This window comes from Pseudophryne corroboree, chromosome 3 (assembly GCF_028390025.1).
Source record: "Pseudophryne corroboree isolate aPseCor3 chromosome 3, aPseCor3.hap2, whole genome shotgun sequence".
NCBI lineage: Eukaryota > Metazoa > Chordata > Amphibia > Anura > Myobatrachidae > Pseudophryne > Pseudophryne corroboree.
Genome location: NC_086446.1, coordinates 449,467,002 through 449,488,627, shown reverse-complemented (window position 1 = coordinate 449,488,627; position 21,626 = coordinate 449,467,002). Strand labels below are relative to the sequence as shown.

The window sequence follows — 21,626 nt, the reverse complement described above, 5'->3', positions numbered from 1 at the left end:
CTGCACTGGCCGGACCGCGCCCACGAAATGGTGGCCAAACGCCGCCGTTTTGCCCCCTCCCACCCATTAACCGCCTCTGCCTGTCAATCAGGCAGAGGCGATCGTAGTGCAGCAGTGGGCGGCCATGCGCCGGCACACTGCGGCGCTGGCGCATGCGCAGTGCTGACCCGATCGCTACGCTGCGAAAAACTGCAGCGTGCGATCGGGTCAGAATGACCCCTTATACACACAGCACAGTCACTTGTTATGAGTCTGGACACAGCACAACCAATTTAACCAGCAGAGTACAGTGCAGCACACAGCAGCATGCCTCTTGTATATACTGACTATACACACAGCTCAGCCAATTTACAGCAGAGTACAGTGCAGTTCAAAGTGGTTCGGATTCAGAGTGTATGGGATGCCGAATGTCACTATACCGCCATCGGCATCCCGGGTGCCAGAATGCCGTCAGTGGGGTGTGCGCATCGAGGCCCCTTGCAGGCTCCGCTCGCAACCCTGTGGGCACAGTGCCTCACTTTGCTCACCACAGGTCCTATTCTCCCTCTATGGGTGTTGTGGACACCCACAGAGGGAAAATCACCGAACTCGGACGTATTCCGGTGGTGGTATAGTACCCCTGTCGGTATTGCGACCACTGGCATCCTGACGGATGGTATTTTAACTGCATATCGGGGGTCATTCCGAGTTGTTCGCTCGCAAGCTGCTTTTAGCAGCTTTGCACACGCTAAGCCGCCGCCTACTGGGAGTGAATCTTAGCATATTAAAATTGCGAACGAAAGATTAGCAGAATTGCGAATAGACAGTTCTTAGCAGTTTCTGAGTAGCTCCAGACTTACTCGGCATCTGCGATCAGTTCAGTGCTTGTCGTTCCTGGTTTGACGTCACAAACACACCCAGCGTTCGCCCAGACACTCCTCCGTTTCTCCAGCCACTCCCGCGTTTTTCCCAGAAACGGTAGCGTTTTTTCGCACACACCCATAAAACGGCCTGTTTCCGCCCAGAAACACCCACTTCCTGTCAATCACATTACGATCACCAGAACGAAGAAAAAACCTCGTAATGCCGTGAGTAAAATACCTAACTGCATAGCAAATTTACTTGGCGCAGTCGCACTGCGGACATTGCGCATGCGCATTAGCGACTAATCGCTCCGTTGCGAGAAAAAAATAACGAGTGAACTGCTCGGAATGACCCCCATCGTGTGCAGTGTGTCTGTCCCTATACATGTGTGTGCAGTGTGGCTATCCCTATATACAGTATGTGTGTGCAGTATTTCTGTCCTATATGTGTTGCAGTATGTTTGTCCCTATATATGTGTGTACAGTGTGTCTGTTCCTATAAATGCATTCCTCCCAACTTTGTGTCCAGAGGATGCGGGACTGTGGCGCTGCGCATACAGAAAAAGGGGAATGGGCTCAGTAAAGGGAGCATGGCCTTGAGGTAATGCCGCAATCGTGAGTCACTCCCCCATTCTCCATCACTATGGGGGCATGGCCAGCGCTCTGTGAGCTGCTGGCCATGCCCAAAGCTCCTCTTGTCTTCATGAATAGACACTGCTCTGCTAAGCAGAGCAGCGAGTGACAGAGCCTCCCAACTGTCCCCCCCACCGCGGGACACTGCGGCCAGTGGGTGGGACAGCGAGACAGTCCCAAAAAAACGGGACTGTCCCATGAAAATCGGGACAGTTGGGAGGTATGTGTATGTGTGTGACTTGTGTGTGTCTCATAGTGCCACCAAAGGAGTACCAATCTACCAATCCTGTTAATGTAAGCCACGTGTCTTCATAGAACAGGTTTGACCAAATGGAAGTAAAAGACATTGCTGAAATTACCCGAATATTGTGAAATCCCCCTGTCAACCCATGATATTTATGATCCTTTTTAGTAATGATTCAGGTGAAGGCACAGTACCGAAACAGCCCTGGTTTGTGTGCTTAATGATCTTCTAATGGCAAGAGACAGAGGTGGCTGTTCAATCTTATCCTTCTGGATCTCTATGGATAATCTGCTTCTGCTGTCAGTACTAAGTAGCATAAGGAAGACTTTAATTCTTGTGCTGGCAACCTCAATAGTGCCCCCCAATAGCCAATGCCCCTAGGCAACTGCCTAAAGCTGCCTAATAGTAGCTCTAGCCCTGAGTGCCCAAATAATTTGTGTGGACTGGATTGCACAGTCCTTAGCAGGTTCAAATCATTTCTCCCCAGCAGGTCACAGAGAGTTTGGTCTGAAGGATAATTATCATCATGTGGTGTCCCACAGGGTTCTATACTATCTTCCATGCTTTTTGGCGTAAACATGTATACATGCTACCACTGGGTGAAATAATCAGACATCATGGCTTGGTCTACCACTGCTATGCAAGTGATACACAACTGTACCAGTCCTTTGCTCCAGGTACTGATAACCCAATAACAACACTAAATGGCTGTCTAGCTGAGCTCCAGGAGTGGATGAGTGCCACTTGGCTGCGACTGAACACTGATTAAACAGAGGCCCTTATAGTAGGTCACAATTTTGGTTTTGTCCTGGATAGTGGCTTGACACATAAACATCAGGGGCCAATTGTAACAGAGTGAGAGTTTCAGAAAGTGAGAGATTTGGTAAGGTTTTTCAGTTTTCAGTGGCAATCATTTACACTACAAAACCAAGTTGATCTTGCTGTGTAAATGATTGCCACTTTTAAAAAAAACTGCAAAACCTTACCAAATCTCTCACTTTTTGAAACTCTCACTTTATTACATTTGGCCCCCGGTATCAACCACAATCAAGTACTTAATTCCCATACAAGATCTGCCTAAAGTCATGCATGCATTTGTATCATCATGCCTAGACTACTGCAACGCACTCTACCTTGGTCTCCCAGCAAAAGTAATGCACCACTTGCAGATGGTACTAAGTGAAATGCAGCTGCCCAATTATTAACCAACCAGCCCCGTTCCAGCCACATAACACCCCTTCTCTACTCCCTTCATTGGCTGCCTGTAAGATGGAAAATTGTTTTCAAGATTGGCTTACTCACTTTCAAAACCCTACATGACCAGGGCCCAAGGTACTTGAAGCAGCGCTAATTCCTTGCTGTCCCACTCAATCACTGCAATCTGTAGATGAAGGACTATTAACAGTACCTAGAATCTCCCTGAATTCATCTGGGGGTCGAGCTTTCAGCTTTATGGCTCTGACTCTATGGAACTCTCTTCCCCGCACAGTCTGAGAAGCCCCCTCTCTAGAATTCTTCAAACACAGACTAAAGACTTACCTATTTGAATGTCAGTAATATCTACTGTTAAGCTTGGTTTGTATTTTGTGCTGTAAAGGCAAATATAAAGCGACTTTGATTCCTGTTAGGATAAAAGTGCTATATAAATAATATTATTATTATTATTATTATTATTATTATTATTATTAGTGTCTGTCCCTACTGTATATATGTGTGTGCAGTATGTCTGTCTCTATGTCTGGTATTCAATTATCTGCAAATTCGTGGCAATTTTTTGCGTGAAAATTTTGTGCGGCAATCGACCGAAAATTGCTGCAAAAACGGTTTTTCGCAGGTATGCGCGCTCCCGTTTTTCGACCTATTCTATTCCAAATGGGTTTCACGTGAAAATTGTTGCAGTGAAAAGTGTAGGTGAAAATGGGGAAATCAGGCTGTACCCCAAAAAATGCTAAATTAACATAGGAAAACAGAAGAGAAGTGTATTAGAGATCACATTAGAGAGTTTTGGGGGGACTTAAATTGTGCGAAATGGCTATTATATGCATTTTTTTTAAGTTTTTTGTGCAAAATAAATGATCTCATTAAATTTGGGATACATGAAAATGGGTATAAGTATATATTTTGGTCATTTTAGGGTACTTAAAAAAAAGTGGAAACAGACCTATTACGCCAACCTGGAAGCCTAAAAACACCTGTCCCACTCATAAAGAACCCCAATATACCTGTCCCATACCTTGAACCCCAATTTCCACCACTTTGTACTTTTTCACCCCAAAAATTACGTCATTATTGGCCAATTAAAAATAATTAAAAACTTCAATGTGCCTAATTAGTCATTAAGGGAGGTGTCCCAGGGGTTCTGTACCATATCCAAACATTTTTACCTTAAAATAGTGAGATTTCCCAACTTTTCACCTACTCAGAGTAGGTGAAGTGAAATTTCTGAAAAAATTATCACCGATAAATTTTCCTGGAAAATTTAATAGGCTGTAATTGCGTTTTGCGGGAAAAGTCAGTTTTTTTGCGCGAAAAATCAGAAATTTTGTGCGAAAAGTCAGTTAACGCTGCTAATTGAATACCCCCCTATATATGTGTGTGCAGTGTGTCCGTCCCTTTGTAATGTGTGTGCAATGTACCTGTCTCTATATATGCATTAAAAAAAGGGAAGAAAAGCTTACTCCAAAACATAAAAGTGCCCAAATTTGTTATCGCTTTATACTTATGTTACGTACATAGAAATACTTGCTTATCAGTATGTACTGTGGGTGCAATTATGTCATTGACTCTAAGAAGTATACAGTATTTACTAAGGTGCGGATTTAAAGAAGTGGAGATGTTGCCCATAGCAACCACTCAGATTCCTTCTATTACTGTATCTTCTAAAAGGTGCTAGAGTCTGATTAGTTGCTATGGGCAACATCTCCACTTCTATAAACCAGCACCTGAGTAAATGTATCCCTAATTGTTATTAATACATGAATATCCATAAAATGCTGAATGTTGCATAAGTAGATATGCCTTTAAGGTACATGATACATGTGACAGTGGTAGTAATGCATTAACATAACTTAGGCATGACAAATCTGCATGACTGATATTTTACTTCGATAATGATATAGATGGATTGTTAATTACACAATATTAAAAAATACCAGACCTGCCACTATTTCACAATAGCACATTTTTCAATACTAGTTCAAAGGAATATCAGTAATAATTAATCACCAGAAGAAAACACATCCCAGAAATGTAAGCATTTCATTCTTAACATAACAAAGACAACCATTACTGTGGCACTTGTGTCTCAGTCACGGATTCTCTACCAAAATATACTAAATGTGGATTTCTGATATTTCCATTATTCAGAATGGTACTGGAAATATGAAATGAAAGGTTACATCAACTGTTGTTACTGTATTTGATACCTAAACATATACTTTGTACTGAGTTAAGCCATTTGATATGTGCAAGCTGACTGTACTGTACAGTAATGCTGTGATAAGACCAATTGTCTCCAGAGATCTGGCCAACGTGGCTAAAATGTCCGCTGTTGCACTGAAGGGGTAACCCTCATGCTTGTGCGCCATTTTTGAATGTGTTGCCAATGCTAGGTGCCGTTTGTGTGGAATATGCATTTAATGTATTTTATAGGTTTGTAAGGTGCCAAGCACAGCTCTGAGCACTGGGCATGGCATGTAAAGAAATTTCTATACATGTTTAAAATAAATATATATAATTAATGTACATTAAAAGGTATGTGCGGCACTGAGCCAGGAGAGCATTTCCTGAGTTGCAGTACTGTGCTTTGGAAAGCATAAAGTATGTAAATATAATTAGCAATACATTCAAAATGAGCCTACAGATATGTCCTTGTATATTGTTGCTGCGGGAGGCAGCATACCCTGGCGCTGCATGCCGCCACCTACCGAAGCCTTCAGTTCCCATTATTCTGCAGGGCTGCAACTTAAAATCTACTGGTAGTGGGAGCACATCTTCCCGCTACCCCTGCTGACTACCCTCCTCCAGCTCCCACTTTTTTAATACTCACCCCTCCGGAGTCCCGCGCCGGTGCTGTTAAAACCCAGTGAAAATGGTGCAGCAGCCATTTCCACAGAGTTCTGCGCATGCGCAGTGGAGAAATCTCTGGGAATATGGACACTGTGCCATTTTCCCAGAGATCTGCACATGCGCAGCAGAGTCTGAGCCGTCTAGAGCTCAGACTCTACAGCGCTCCTGCAGAGAAGAGGGGGCCTGTACGGAGGAGGCAGCACACAGGCCTCCTACTCTTTTAAAGCGCCCCTGCACTGTGCCACTTACATGACTGTACTGGATAAGGAATCACCTTCTTGATATGCTGTGTTTTCACTAAAGTCACGTTGAAGTACAAGTCTCTGAGTGCCGCCTCGTTTATTTGTTGTTTATATATATATATATATATATATATACTTAAAAGCTGCCTCAAAGTAGTGTCTGTGATGAGTTACATGCAGGGCAGACACGGGTTCAGTGTAAACAGGGTCTGACCTGGGAATAACCTGCGTTCAAGGTGCAGTGGAAATGGGGTCTGACCCGAATCTGATCTGTGTTTTTGGTAGAGAAATGGAAATAGTAAAAGCTAATGGTTATGTTTGGACATTTATTGTGTTATTCAAATATCAGGAAACTTTCTACTGAATATAATTAGAAACATTAGCCAGTCTTATTATTATCAATGACCGTAAGTCTTAACACAACTGGGTGGCCCTGACTGATCTATATGGTATGTACATGAAAGGTGTGCAGCAACAACATGTTTCTGAAGCAATCACACCTAGATTTGATTGGAACATAATAGGTATTTTGTTTTTAGTATTGACAAATCCTGTGTCACAAATGGAACATCCCTAGGCAAGTGCAACAAACATATATCTTTTATCGCTTACATTTGTAGCATCTCTAAGTTATTATTCATCATTTTATTCATCATCATCCCTAGTTGTTATGCTAATATGTTAGGCTTGCTTTTATACTAATAAGTTAAGATATGCTTATGTATATACTGTACTAATAAGTTTGACTTTGGGAGGAATTATTTAAGGTTCGATAATTTACGGCATTTGAAAAAGGGTGGCAGTGCCGGGCTCTAATGCCCAGGGCTTTTCAATTAGAACCCCTTTTGTCTCACCCTATAAATTAACTGTTAATGGAAGTTAACACATAGAGGGGTTTATTCAGGTTTGTTAGCAAACCAAAAAAGCACACTAATGGGTAAACCACTGCAGGTGGGGCAGATGTAATATGTGCAGATAGAGTTAGGTTTGGGTGGGTTATATTGTTTCTGTGTAGGGTAAATACTGGCTGCTTTATTTTTACACTGCAATTTAGATTTCAGTTTGAACACACCCCACCCAAATCTAACTCTCCCTACACATGTTACATCTGCTCCACCTGCAGTGCAACATAGATTTGCCCATGAGTGTGCTTTTTTGGTTTACTTACAAACCTGAATAAGGCCCAGAATCTGGAATAAGTTCCTGGACCTTTGTGTTAACATGGTAGTGGCACCTGAAAACAGGCTATTTATTGGGGGATTTCTGTTCGATTCTTCTTAGGCTAAAAAATAAATCCCTGGTAACTTCAGCCTGGTGGATCAATTAGCCCATGGTTAATTACCATGGCAAATTGAATTCCACCCTTAATTTCCTTATATGGGAAGAAGTCCCAGTTGTAAAGAGGGTTGTCTTCGGATCCCTCCACCAGTGCCCGGCTTCTTCCGCCAGAAGGTTTGTGAGTGCGCAAGAGCACTTCCAAGGTCAGACTCGCTAGTGCTAAGTTGCACTGCTATTAAAGTAGCGGTGAAAAGATTCACGGAGACAGATGATTTTTCGTTGAGGGTGGATTTAATGTCTCCTTACTCTTGTTTAACTTTTTATCTTCATGTAGGTATAATAAGACAAGAATTATATGATATTGTGGAGAAGAGGCACTGGACCTTACTCAGAGTAGCAGTCTATGCAAATATTTACGCAAACGGCGGTCTTTTCTTTCACATTGTAAAATGTAAAACGGTACATGGAGAAAAGTACATTCATTTCTACACAATTGGGACGTTTGCTGACTTTTGTTTGCAAAAGTAAAAATGTATCTCAAATATTACTGTACTTACTATTACTGTACATTTACATTGCTGTCTCACCCTTCATTCATCCTATATATATCCCATGACATGGGGTGGTATTCATGTGACCGCCGGTCTGCTGACCGACAGTCACATGACCTCCTCCACCATCCCGCCGGCTCAGTATCCCGATGGTCGGCATGCCGACCAACAGGGACTATTTCCACTCGTGGGTGTCCACGACACCCATAGAGTGGGAATAGAACCCGTGGCGACCGCAGGTCACCACAGAGCCCGCCGCGTGACCCATCTGCTGTTATTATACAAACAAATAGACTATTATAGTAACAGTCTTACTTATGTGCTAAACGGTTGTGGAAAAGAATGGCTCACTACAAATGAAGTTGTCATCCATCTAGATAAACTAGAAAGGTAATACATCATGGTTTGTAGAGAACTGGATGGAATCTCTGGAAGTCCTGGATGTCTGCAGTTGTATGTCCAAGGGTCCATTGATGGTTGGACAGTAATGTTACTTGCTATCAAACTTAGGATAACAGTAACTGAATTAATGTATGATAATCAAAATATATTTATACACAATAAAGAAAGAAAATAAACATAATAAATGAAAAAATGAATCTTGTGGAATATGTGTGAGATGAGGGTGTAGATAAATGGTTGGTGCACTGTTGGGGAAAGATGAGAGTTGGAAAAGAAGTAATGAGAGAATGATTAGGATAAAAGAGGTTATTTGCATGTGAGAGACAGCCCGAGACATTCACTTACTGTCAGAGAAAAGTGATGGCACGCAGTTGCAAATTAAGTATACTCCTTGGAGATGTGACTCATGTTGAGTTACATATACCTTTAAAATACAAACTTACCGATTATAAATGCTGCCACTGCAGGAGTCAGATTGCTTTCTAGTTGATTATATAGTTTACATATAAATGCACAGCATGGAGTCACCCTAACTAGAACCCTAATAGAAGCCAGAAGTACCTACAATATACCGTATCTGGAACATCAGAGGTAGATGAGAATGGCAGCAGGCCGTTCAGAAACACAAGCAATGGTTGCATATTGATGCTGACAAACTACTGTCAGCTGAACACAGAGTCTGTGGATATTTCCTAGATCCAGGACATCTACAAATTCAAGCATGTTGTGAAGATCAAGTGACTGCTGTATCTTGACCCATCTGCTGTTATTATACAAACAGATAGACTATTATAGTAACAGTCTTACTTATGTGCTAAACGGTTGTGGAAAAGAATGGCTCACTACAAATTAAGTTGTCATCCATCTAGATAAACTAGAAAGGTTATACTTCATTGTTTGTAGAGAACTGGATGGAATCTCTGGAAGTCCTGGATGCCTGCAGTTGTGTGTCCAAGGGTTCATTGGTGGTTGGACAGTAATGTTACTTGCTATCAAACTTAGGATAATAGTAACTGAATTAATGTATGATAATCAAAATATATTTATACACAATAAAGAAAGAAAATAAACATAATAAATGAAAAAAATAATCTTATGGAATATGTGTGAGATGAGGGTGTAGATAAATGGTTGGTGCACTGTTGGGGAAATGGTTGCATGTTGATGCTGACAAACTACTCTAGTAGTTGACTATCCAGGATCTGTAAGGAGATCTTTTCAGCTGCCCTATAACTGTCCTTAAAGATATAGATGTGGATTTATGTTTTTCTAAACGAGTAAGATAACATTATGGTATATGATGTGCATCAGCATACCTTATCCATGCCTTGAATATCAATTATTCTCTTCGATAACTATCATACATGCTAATTCTAGATGTTCCAATTATGTTAAATAGATTCAGAAGTCAATTAGAGCCTTATTTTTCAACAAGGCCTTGAGACCAGGGTAATACTCATTTTTATATACTGTATAAACAATTCAATAATATTCTAACCCCTCATGTACTTACCTGCTTTAATCATTGCTTTGATATATATCTCTACAATCTTCTATCTAAGGGCCAGTACTGACGGGAGAAATGTGTGCTGAGCGATCTTAACACAGACCGCTCAGCACACATCTCTCCCCCCGCTCAGCACAGCGCGATGTGCTGAGCAAGGGGGGGATGACGGGGGGCCGCTCACTTCACACAGTGGTGAAGTGAGGGACCCACTAGATTGAGCATGCATGCAGGCCAATCTAGCACCAGCGATAGCGTTGCGTGGGGCCGCGCATCGCTATCGCTGGGGGGCATACACACGACAGATCCATGCTTAAAATCTAAGCAATCTGGTCAGATTGCTTCGATTTTAAACATTGATCTCTCCATGTGTACCCCCCTTAAGAGTTTCCTTACTCTCTTTTATTGTGTTACAATGTTCATTGTCTCCTGCGGCCAGGGCTGCCATCAGAAATGATGGGGCCCGGGACTGACAAATGAAGCAGGGCCCCACACCACAAACACTTCCCCATTGCCCCCCTGCATTCCTCAAACTTGTATTTTTAGTGGGCCCGGGAGGATGCAGTGAGAATCGGGGACTTAGCCAGCTGCCTGCGCACCGACAGTCAGCCACAGCATGGGGGGACAGAGGACAGAGCCCACGGCGCTATTCTTAATCTTACTAGAAACTGAGAGCTCACGGACCGGCAGCCAATCAGGAGCTGCCGAATTTGGCAGCTCTTGATTGGCTGCCAGTCCGTGAGCTCCGATTGGTTCACGGCCAGCATTGTAGAAAGAATAGCTCTGCGGCTCTATCCTTCTGAGGCTGCCGGTGCGCAGGCAGGCAGGCAGATGACATGGACCCGAACCTGAATGCTGCCACGCGGGCCCCATCTCAGTCCGGGCCTGGGACTGTAGTCTCCACCGACCCCTCTTGATGGCGGGCCTGCCTGCTGGTATTGTAGAAGAATCCTTAAATAAAGAACAATGTATTAATAAGAAGATTATACACTGGGCTACTGCAGTAGTAGTACCAATGTCAGCTAATTATACAGTACATGGATGATACCTTAAATCAGGGCCGGACTGGCCATCTGGCAAATGCCAGAAGGGCCGATGGCCATGTGGGCCGGTCCAGCACTCACTGAGACACGCTGCCGCTCAGTCCGGTGGCAGCGTGTCTCAGCTGTCAGGGGAGGAGAGCGCACCAGCGCGGCTATGTCTGGCGGCATATAGTGGACTTCAAATCAGCCGCCGGTTCGTGAGCCAATCAGAGCTCGCGGACCGGCAGCCAATCAGGAGCCGCCGCTGCCGGTCCGAGAGCCGCCGCTGCCGGTCCGAGAGCTCTGATTGGCTCAGTCACATCCCAGCCGGAGGAGCCAGAGGAGCAGCAGCAGCGGTAAGCAGCTGCAGCACTGCTGTGGGGGCAATTGGCTGGCACTGTGGGGGCAAATGTTTACCTGGCACTGTGGGGGCATTTGTATACCTGGCACTGTGGGGGCAATTTGCTGGCACTGTGGGGGCATTTGTATACCTGGCACTGTGGAGGCAATTGTTTACCTGGCACTGTGGGGGCATTTGTATACCTGGCACTGTGGGGGCAATTGGCTGGCACTGTGGGGGAAATTGTATACCTGGCACTGTGGGGGCAATTGTTTACCTGGCACTGTGGGGGCATGTGTATACCTGGCACTGTGGGGGCAATTGGATGGCACTGTGGGGGCATTTGTATACCTGGCACTATGGGGCATTTGTGGATTTGGCTCTGTGGGGGCATTTTTTGGATCTGGCACTGTGGGGGCATTTGTATACCTGGCACTGTGGGGCATTTGTGGATCTGGCACTGTGGGGGCATTTGTGGATCTGGCACTGTGGGGGCATTTGTATACCTGGCACTGTGGGGGCATTTGTATACCTGGCACTGTGGGGCATTTGTGGATCTGGCACTGTGGGGGCATTTGTGGATCTGGCACTGTGGGGCATTTGTGGATCTGGCACTGTGGGGGCATTTGTGTATTTGGCACTGTGGGGGCATTTGTGGATCTGGCACTGTGGGGCATTTGTGGATCTGGCACTGTGGGGGCATTTGTATACCTGGCACTGTGGGGCATTTGTGGATCTGGCACTGTGGGGGCATTTTTGGATCTGGCACTGTGGGGGCATTTGTATACCTGGCACTGTGGGGGCATTTGTATACCTGGCACTGTGGGGCATTTGTGGATCTGGCACTGTGGGGGCATTTGTGGATCTGGCACTGTGGGGCATTTGTGGATCTGGCACTGTGGGGGCATTTGTGGATCTGACACTGTGGGGGCATTTGTGGATCTGGCACTGTGGGGCATTTGTGGATCTGGCACTGTGGGGGCATTTGTATACCTGGCACTGTGGGGGCATTTGTATACCTGGCACTGTGGGGGCAATTGTGGATCTGGCACTGCACTATTGGGGGCATATGTCTGTGTATCACGTCCCATTTTAATTGGCCACACCCATATTTTTGGCGCGCGCACACAGTACCTCTTTGGGACACTCTCTGTCTGATTGGTCGCCGCTTAGCCTCGCCGGGAGTGCACACAGACGCTATCATTCTAGTGAATGGGGCGCGTGCGTGTCCAATTAGAGATGAGCGCCTGAAATTTTTCGTGTTTTGTGTTTTGGTTTTGGGTTCGGTTCCGCGGCCGTGTTTTGGGTTCGAACGCGTTTTGGCAAAACCTCACCGAATTTTTTTTGTCGGATTCGGGTGTGTTTTGGATTCGGGTGTTTTTTTCAAAAAACACTAAAAAACAGCTTAAATCATAGAATTTGGGTGTCATTTTGATCCCAAAGTATTATTAACCTCAAAAACCATAATTTACACTCATTTTCAGTCTATTCTGAATACCTCACACCTCACAATATTATTTTTAGTCCTAAAATTTGCACCGAGGTCGCTGTGTGAGTAAGATAAGCGACCCTAGTGGCCGACACAAACACCGGGCCCATCTAGGAGTGGCACTGCAGTGTCACGCAGGATGTCCCTTCCAAAAAACCCTCCCCAAACAGCACATGACGCAAAGAAAAAAAGAGGCGCAATGAGGTAGCTGTGTGAGTAAGATTAGCGACCCTAGTGGCCGACACAAACACCGGGCCCATCTAGGAGTGGCACTGCAGTGTCACGCAGGATGGCCCTTCCAAAAAACCCTCCCCAAACAGCACATGACGCAAAGAAAAAAAGAGGCGCAATGAGGTAGCTGTGTGAGTAAGATTAGCGACCCTAGTGGCCGACACAAACACCGGGCCCATCTAGGAGTGGCACTGCAGTGTCACGCAGGATGTCCCTTCCAAAAAACCTGAACCACTAGCCATGAACATAGGCCAGGGCCTCAGCCGTTCCTTGCCACTCCGTGTCGTAAATGGCATATTGGCAAGTTTACGCTTCTCCTCCGACAATTTTATTTTAGGTTTTGGAGTCCTTTTTTTTCTGATATTTGGTGTTTTGGATTTGACATGCTCTGTACTATGACATTGGGCATCGGCCTTGGCAGACGACGTTGCTGGCATTTCATCGTCTCGGCCATGACTAGTGGCAGCAGCTTCAGCACGAGGTGGAAGTGGATCTTGATCTTTCCCTAATTTTGGAACCTCAACATTTTTGTTCTCCATATTTTAATAGGCACAACTAAAAGGCACCTCAGGTAAACAATGGAGATGGATACTAGTATACAATTATGGACTGCCTGCCGAGTGCAGACACAGAGGTAGCCACAGCCGTGAACTACCGTACTGTACTGTGTCTGCTGCTAATATAGACTGGTTGATAAAGAGATGTCTATGTAACTATGTATGTATAAAGAAGAAAGAAAAAAAAACCACGGTTAGGTGGTATACAATTATGGACGGACTGCCTGCCGAGTGCAGACACAGAGGTAGCCACAGCCGTGAACTACCGTACTGTACTGTGTCTGCTGCTAATAATATAGACTGGTTGATAAAGAGATGTCATAGTAGTATGTATGTATAAAGAAGAAAGAAAAAAAAACCACGGTTAGGTGGTATACAATTATGGACGGACTGCCTGCCGAGTGCAGACACAGAGGTAGCCACAGCCGTGAACTACCGTACTGTACTGTGTCTGCTGCTAATATAGACTGGTTGATAAAGAGATGTCTATGTAACTATGTATGTATAAAGAAGAAAGAAAAAAAAACCACGGTTAGGTGGTATACAATTATGGACGGACTGCCTGCCGAGTGCAGACACAGAGGTAGCCACAGCCATGAACTACCGTACTGTACTGTGTCTGCTGCTAATATAGACTGGTTGATAAAGAGATGTCTATGTAACTATGTATGTATAAAGAAGAAAGAAAAAAAAACCACGGTTAGGTGGTATACAATTATGGACGGACTGCCTGCCGAGTGCAGACACAGAGGTAGCCACAGCCGTGAACTACCGTACTGTACTGTGTCTGCTGCTAATATAGACTGGTTGATAAAGAGATGTCTATGTAACTATGTATGTATAAAGAAGAAAGAAAAAAAAACCACGGTTAGGTGGTATACAATTATGGATGGACTGCCTGCCGAGTGCAGACACAGAGGTAGCCACAGCCGTGAACTACCGTACTGTACTGTGTCTGCTGCTAATATAGACTGGTTGATAAAGAGATGTCGTAGTAGTATGTATGTATAAAGAAGAAAAAAAAAACCACGGTTAGGTGGTATACAATTATGGACGGACTGCCTGCCGAGTGCAGACACAGAGGTAGCCACAGCCGTGAACTACCGTACTGTGTCTGCTGCGACTGGATGATAAATGATATAAAAAATATATATATATATCACTACTGCAGCCGGACAGGTATATATTATATATTATATAATGACGGACCTGCTGGACACTGTCTGTCAGCAGAATGAGTTTTATTTTTATAGAATAAAAAAAACAACAACACACAAGTGAAGTCACACGACGAGTGTTTAACTTTTTCAGGCAATCACAATATAAGTATACTACTAACTATACTGGTGGTCAGTGTGGTCAGGTCACTGGTCAGTCACACTGGCAGTGGCACTCCTGCAGCAAAAGTGTGCACTGTTTAATTTTAATATAATATTATGTACTCCTGGCTCCTGCTATAACCTATAACTGGCACTGCAGTGCTCCCCAGTCTCCCCCACAATTATAAGCTGTGTGAGCTGAGCAGTCAGACAGATATATAATATATATAGATGATGCAGCACACTGGGCTGAGCCTGAGCAGTGCACACAGATATGGTATGTGACTGAGTCACTGTGTGTATCGCTTTTTTCAGGCAGAGAACGGATATATTAAATAAACTGCACTGTCTGGTGGTCACTCACTATATAATATTATGTACTCCTGGCTCCTGCTATAACCTATAACTGGCACTGCAGTGCTCCCCAGTCTCCCCCACAATTATAAGCTGTGTGAGCTGAGCAGTCAGACAGATATATAATATATATAGATGATGCAGCACACTGGGCTGAGCCTGAGCAGTGCACACAGATATGGTATGTGACTGAGTCACTGTGTGTATCGCTTTTTTCAGGCAGAGAACGGATATATTAAATAAACTGCACTGTCTGGTGGTCACTCACTATATAATATTATGTACTCCTGGCTCCTGCTATAACCTATAACTGGCACTGCAGTGCTCCCCAGTCTCCCCCACAATTATAAGCTGTGTGAGCTGAGCAGTCAGACAGATATATAATATATATAGATGATGCAGCACACTGGGCTGAGCCTGAGCAGTGCACTGCACACAGATATGGTATGTGACTGAGTCACTGTGTGTATCGCTTTTTTCAGGCAGAGAACGGATATATTAAATAAACTGCACTGTCTGGTGGTCACTCACTAGTAAACTCTCTGCACTCTCTACACTTCTACAGTACTCCTCCTAGTCCTAAGCTCCAGTAAATCTCTCTCTCTTATAATCTAAATGGAGAGGACGCCAGCCACGTCCTCTCCCTATCAATCTCAATGCACGTGTGAAAATGGCGGCGACGCGCGGCTCCTTATATAGAATCCGAGTCTCGCGATAGAATCCGAGCCTCGCGAGAATCCGACAGCGTCATGATGACGTTCGGGCGCGCTCGGGTTAACCGAGCAAGGCGGGAAGATCCGAGTCGCTCGGATCCGTGTAAAAAAAGCTGAAGTTCGGGCGGGTTCGGATTCAGAGAAACCGAACCCGCTCATCTCTAGTGTCCATGCCCCTTTTCTGGAGCGCGCGCGCTTAGTTACAACATTTATTTTATTTTATTTTTCCCCACTTCAACATTTCCACTTCAACCAATGGTTGTGTGTATTTTAATACAGAATGATGTACACTTGTATGTTGTTATAATATTAATTTATATTTGTAAGAGCATAGACTAAGAAGTAGTAGGAGTCGGGAATAGTAAGGGGAGGAGTCAGATGCTGACACCGAGGTGGGCCTGTGTGCTTCAAAAATGCCAGGGCCTATTTTTGGTCCCAGTCCGGCCCTGCCCTCAATGATCCAAATTCTTCACTAGAGTTCACCTTACATGCCATTATCTTATTTGCTAGAATTAATTTCTATAATAAATAACTGCATTTTTTTTTATTAACGAATTCTGAAAATACAGTGAAAATAAGTTTGCTAATAAAATGAGCAAGATTTTCTTTTGTAAACATTATATTATTATTTTTATTATTAACCTTTATTTATAAGGTACCACATAAAAACATTGTAAAATACAGAATAAAATAGCACACCATTACATAAGTAAATAACATAAATACAAAACATTGCTATAACATCACAGGCTGGGTTATAGTAATACAATGGGGTATATTCAACTGATGGCAGATCCTTTCTGACGGAAAGGATCCGACATTTGAGTATGCAATTCTCTGCCAAATCCAACAGGATTTGGCCGTTCTCGACAATGTCAATCCGACTTTTTTTTAAAGTCGGATTGACATTGTCTTAAATGGGGCTAAAACCTGTCAGATTTGGCTGCGAAAACACGTGGATCCGCGGCTAATCCGCTGACCCATATGTTTTCCGACAAGTTAGAATTGCCGACCTGTCGGAAAAACGGGAGGGCTATTGAACAGGTTGGAACAGTTTCTGACCTAAAAAAGTCGGAAAAAAGTCGGAAACTGACATCTTTCCGACAAGACAGCAGTTACGACTACAATTGAATACACCCCAATGTGGGCGAGAGGAGGGTAACTGTAACTTTATTTGAAAGTGCAAGCAGTGTGGAATCATAAGGGGAGTAAATTCACTTCTCAGTGATTCTGTACCCAATGTATGGACAAGCAAACAGTGTCAGATTCACTGGACGGGAAGAGGAGAAAAGAGGGGGGAATAAGGGTGACGAGGATAGTGCTAACAATGGGGCGGATAGAGCTAAAGCTCCAGGTATCCACATAAAAATAGGCCCATCATGACGGCAGCATGATGATGACCAGCCACCCAGCTGGCCAAACTGCAGCCATAAATCATAAGTATGAAAATGGTTTTTCTCGTTTTCTCAAAAAACTATGCCATTTTTTGTATTTTTATGTACTTAGGGAAAGAAGCTTATAGTGTATGGGGTGTACACACCCACATGGCTCTGGCCACACCTGCATAGCACTGGTCACTGCTCCACTTCTCACAGAAGGCCCTTGAATATTTTTAGCTCCAGACCCATGTGTCCATTAATCTGGCCCTGGCTAGAGGGAGCACAAGAGGGAAGTAGAACCTGCCTGTGAGAGCTTACATACTTACAGGAGGGGATGATACTGAGTATCTCACCAAAATAAGATATTTTTGTCACCTAATGTTAAAAATGATACATACTGTGATACCAGTTTCTATATACAAATCTTGCAGAGTGACTGTCTACCACTCATTCTCCTGTCATAGACTCCTCTTCCTCTGCATCCTCTTCTGCCACCTCTATACTGTGAAATCCCTTAATAGCTGTAAAGTGTTTGGAAGTAAAATCCACCATGAGCTGTTTCGCGCCACTTCGGTACGGGGTAATTTCTACCACCACTCGGCGTGATTCATTGGGCTTCAACTTTGGAACTCTGCAGTAAAAACACAATTGGTCACTCTTACTCAGTAATAAAAAGGATTCTTTGTTGGCAGATCAAAATACAATACAGGAAGCTGCATCTAATACCATCCTAGCCACTCCGAAACTGAAAGCTGAGACGGAGAAATACTGTAGCTGTTATGAATTCAAATCTCCTTATACTGTATAGTGAACATGGGACCTATTCATTAAAGCAATTTTGCAGGAACTCCCCTGAATACAGTCATTTTTGGGGAACAGCACAAGATGTAATCATCCTGGCATGTACGTAGGGAGAAATCTGCTACGGTTCACCCATTTCAGATTCCAGTAGCAACCGCCATTTTTATAGGGGCTGCTATATAGTGTGATTTACCAAGCTCCAGAATGTCAAGCTAAGAGAGCCCCTGTGCCTGCGTGTCTTTCTTAATATGTCTGGGCAAACCTTAATTTCCTATTACCACAATAAGCAGCAATTGAGAGCTAACTTCTGATTCTCCAATAACAGCAACACGTGGCAGCTGTGGCATTGCAGTGAGATGTTATGTGGGTTTTCTTTCCATTAATATTACTGAAGAGGGAGGTCAGGCCCCGGCTTCAGCCCATTCACTGTATTGAGCATGGTTCTGAAACTTACAGATTGGACCTCTACTGATCACCTTCAGCAAAGATAAGCTATCTTGTGGTGTTAAGCTCAGCTCTATAGAACATGCCTACAACTCAGAGGTCACTATGGTCCTTTATATAGTTTGTGAGATGCAAGCATCTGCCTGGCTTTGCCTGTAAGTGTGAAGATCACAGAGAAGCATTTGATACAGTTAGGGAATTACTTGGACAGACTAAAGAGCATATTTATAAACAATTGCAGACATCCCTCGAAAACGAAGACTCCTTGGGGGTCATTCCGAGTTGTTCGCTCGTTATTTTATTTCGCTACGGAGCGATTAGTCGTAAACTGCGCATGCGCAATGTTTGCAGTGCGCCTGCGCTAAGTAAATTAGCACAAAAGTTAGGTCTTTTACTCACGGCCTAACGAAGATTTTCCATCGTTCTGGTGATCGGAGTGTGATTGACAGGAAGTGGGTGTTTCTGGGAGGATACTTGCCGTTTTATGGGAGTGTGCGGAAAAACGCTGGCGTTTCTGGGAAAAACGCGGGAGTGTCTGAAGAAACGGGGGGAGTGTCTGGGCGAACGCTGGGTGTGTTTGTGATGTCAAACCAGGAACGAAAACTGACTGAACTGATCGCAGTGTAGGAGTAAGTCTCGAGCTACTCAGAAACTGCTAAGAAATTTCTATTCGCAATTCTGCTAATCTTTCGTTTGCAATTCTGCTAAGCTAAGATACACTCCCAGAGGGCGGCGGCTTAGTGTGTGCAATGCTGCTAAAAGCAGCTAGCGAGCGAACAACTCGGAATGAGGGCTCTCATCGCCACATATCTAAGCAATAAGGATTCTATTATTGGAAATGTAACAGTGTACGTGGCCAGGATCAGTAAGAAGTAAAGTGATCAAATTCACAATCCCTTTCCTGACAGGTCTGCACCACAGCTGGGAAACTATGCATGCATGGCTATCCTGCTGCACATGTGCAATGCGAACATCTTGCCATTGGCATCACAAGCAGCTTCATCCTATTGCAAGATTCCTCTCTGAAGGTTTGTGGCTAACGCCATCTGAAGATCCATAAAGAAGCACTTTGAAGATCTTGTTATATACCATCCCCATAGAAAACTATGGGAATGCCTCTTGCGAGGGCTGGAGTCCAAAAACAGGAGATGTCTCCGATATCTACTGCTTTCTATATTGGTTCCATTAAGGGATACTTATCTCTGTCCTTAAACATGAACAAACAGCAGTGTCCGTATACTTCCAATACAGAGTTAGAGTTAGAGAATAATATAGAGTCAGAGTTGGATTACTTCATGAGAAGAAAAAGAATAGGTTTAATGGAGATGAATCAATCCTCTAGGATTCCATCCTACTAACAGAGGGAGTGGTATCATAGATCTACAAATATAGGTAGACAGTCAATAGGTCGACTACATATGGTCAACATGCATTAGGTCAACAGGTACAAAAGGTTGCCAAATGAATGGTCGACAGTGGTTAAGAATGACAGGTACAAAAGGTTGAAATGGTGAAAAGGTGGACCTGTGCCAGCAGGTGCCAGCAGGAATGTACTGGTGTCTGAACGGTGAGGGATGCAAAACAAATGAACTCACAGACAGACTGGGGAATATGACATTACATACACAGAAGGTGATAGGGTAACAAAATAAACACAAAGTGAACAGAGAAGCCCAAAGGCTAAGAAACTGGGTGTCTCCCTAGTATTAGAAATGCTCAGGTGGAAAGAAGCGAGATGTAGTGATTTAATACGTAGAGAACCCGAAATGCTGTTGCTAAGGGCAACAGCAAAACCCTAAAGGGTTACCAACGGGTGTGGCAGTAAACTCCTTGGTCAGAGATGGAATAATAGACACAAGGAGAGTCTCCACAATCCTAGTCCTCACTTGCAGTGCACTGGTTCAGCTTACTGCCACTAAACTGACACCTGAACACCTTGCACAGTGAGAAAGGATTTTGGCAGGCGAGTCTGAGAATACAGCCGCAAACTTGCTAGGTTCACAGAGTAGCAAAAGAACCCCAGCAGGTTAAACGACTGACTCCAGTCTTACTGCTAGGTCTGGATTGGCAGAGTGTAATACCAAATCCCAAGGCCTATTTGCAGTAAGCAACAAACAAATACAAAGTTTACACAGTACTAGCTAGCTTTCAGGAACTGACTGACCAACAAAGATTCAGCAGCATCTGCCTAACCTGAGAAGAGGGTTTATATAGCAGGTGCTGTCCACGCCCCACTCAGACCTCACAGACTGTGAGCACAAAAACCAGCACCGGATCCCCTGCCGTGCACAGAGCCTGTAACCACTGCACAGCAAAAGACCCGAACCGGAGTATCAGCTACGCTCAGGTTACTCCGCTAGCACTTGTCTCCCGATTGCCATGACGACGTGGCAGCACAGAGCAGGAGACCCTAACAACCTGACAATGGTCGGCACAGCAATTGTCGACAGACTTTTTTTAGGACAAATCTTGTATTTTCCATATTATGGAACTACGCTTTGCTCGCCATGCTTTTGGCATGGTGGCTCGCTCCTCTCCACTTCACTCACCACGGGTTACTATTTCCAATAGATGTCCATGTGGATAGTAAATCAAGCACTTGTTGGGAAATTTGAAAAATAAAAAAATGTGTCTGCATTTGTGTGTTGACCATTGTCTTGTTGACCTTTTCAACCTGTTGACCTTCTGTACCTGTCAACCTAATGCATGTTGACCTTATGATGTTGACCTATTGACTTTCTACATAGACATTGTAGATCAGACCTGGCCAACCTATGGATCTCCAGCGGTTGTAAAACTACACATCCCAGCTTGCCCTGACAGAGTTTTAGCTTTCCCTAATAGCAAAACTGTGGCAAGGCATGCTGGGCCTGTTGTAGATCTATCATCTGGATACCCTAAGAGATCACCTTAATGTTCATAGTTGGTGGTGGTGATGTACTGCTTTTTAAAAATCATAGATATAAAGTAAATTAACTTTTTAGAACATCTTTGCCATAAATGTAATGTATATTTTATGTATAGTATTAGGAAGCTACTTCAGCACTTGTTTGCTCAGTGTTTCTATGGTTATTAGACATTGTTTAATTACGTGATTGACAACATAATGTAACTTGAAGACATGTTTAATAATATCATGCACTAATCAATAACTAAGAAGATACTTCCTGTAGTTATGGAGACCCCGCCCTCTGCTGTATAGTACCCATACTT

General features: G+C 43.9%; 1 protein-coding gene across 1 annotated transcript in view; it reads right to left on the bottom strand.

Moving 5' to 3' along the window:
- Positions 1-16,451: 16,451 nt before the first annotated feature.
- LOC135055929 (protein-glutamine gamma-glutamyltransferase E-like) overlaps positions 16,452-21,626 on the bottom strand; it is a 97,551-nt gene continuing 92,376 nt past the window's right edge. The window contains exon 13 of the mRNA XM_063960532.1: positions 16,452-17,799. Within this exon, the coding sequence (XP_063816602.1) occupies positions 17,616-17,799 (184 nt within the window). The 3' untranslated portion in view covers positions 16,452-17,615. The remainder of the gene's footprint in view (positions 17,800-21,626) is intronic.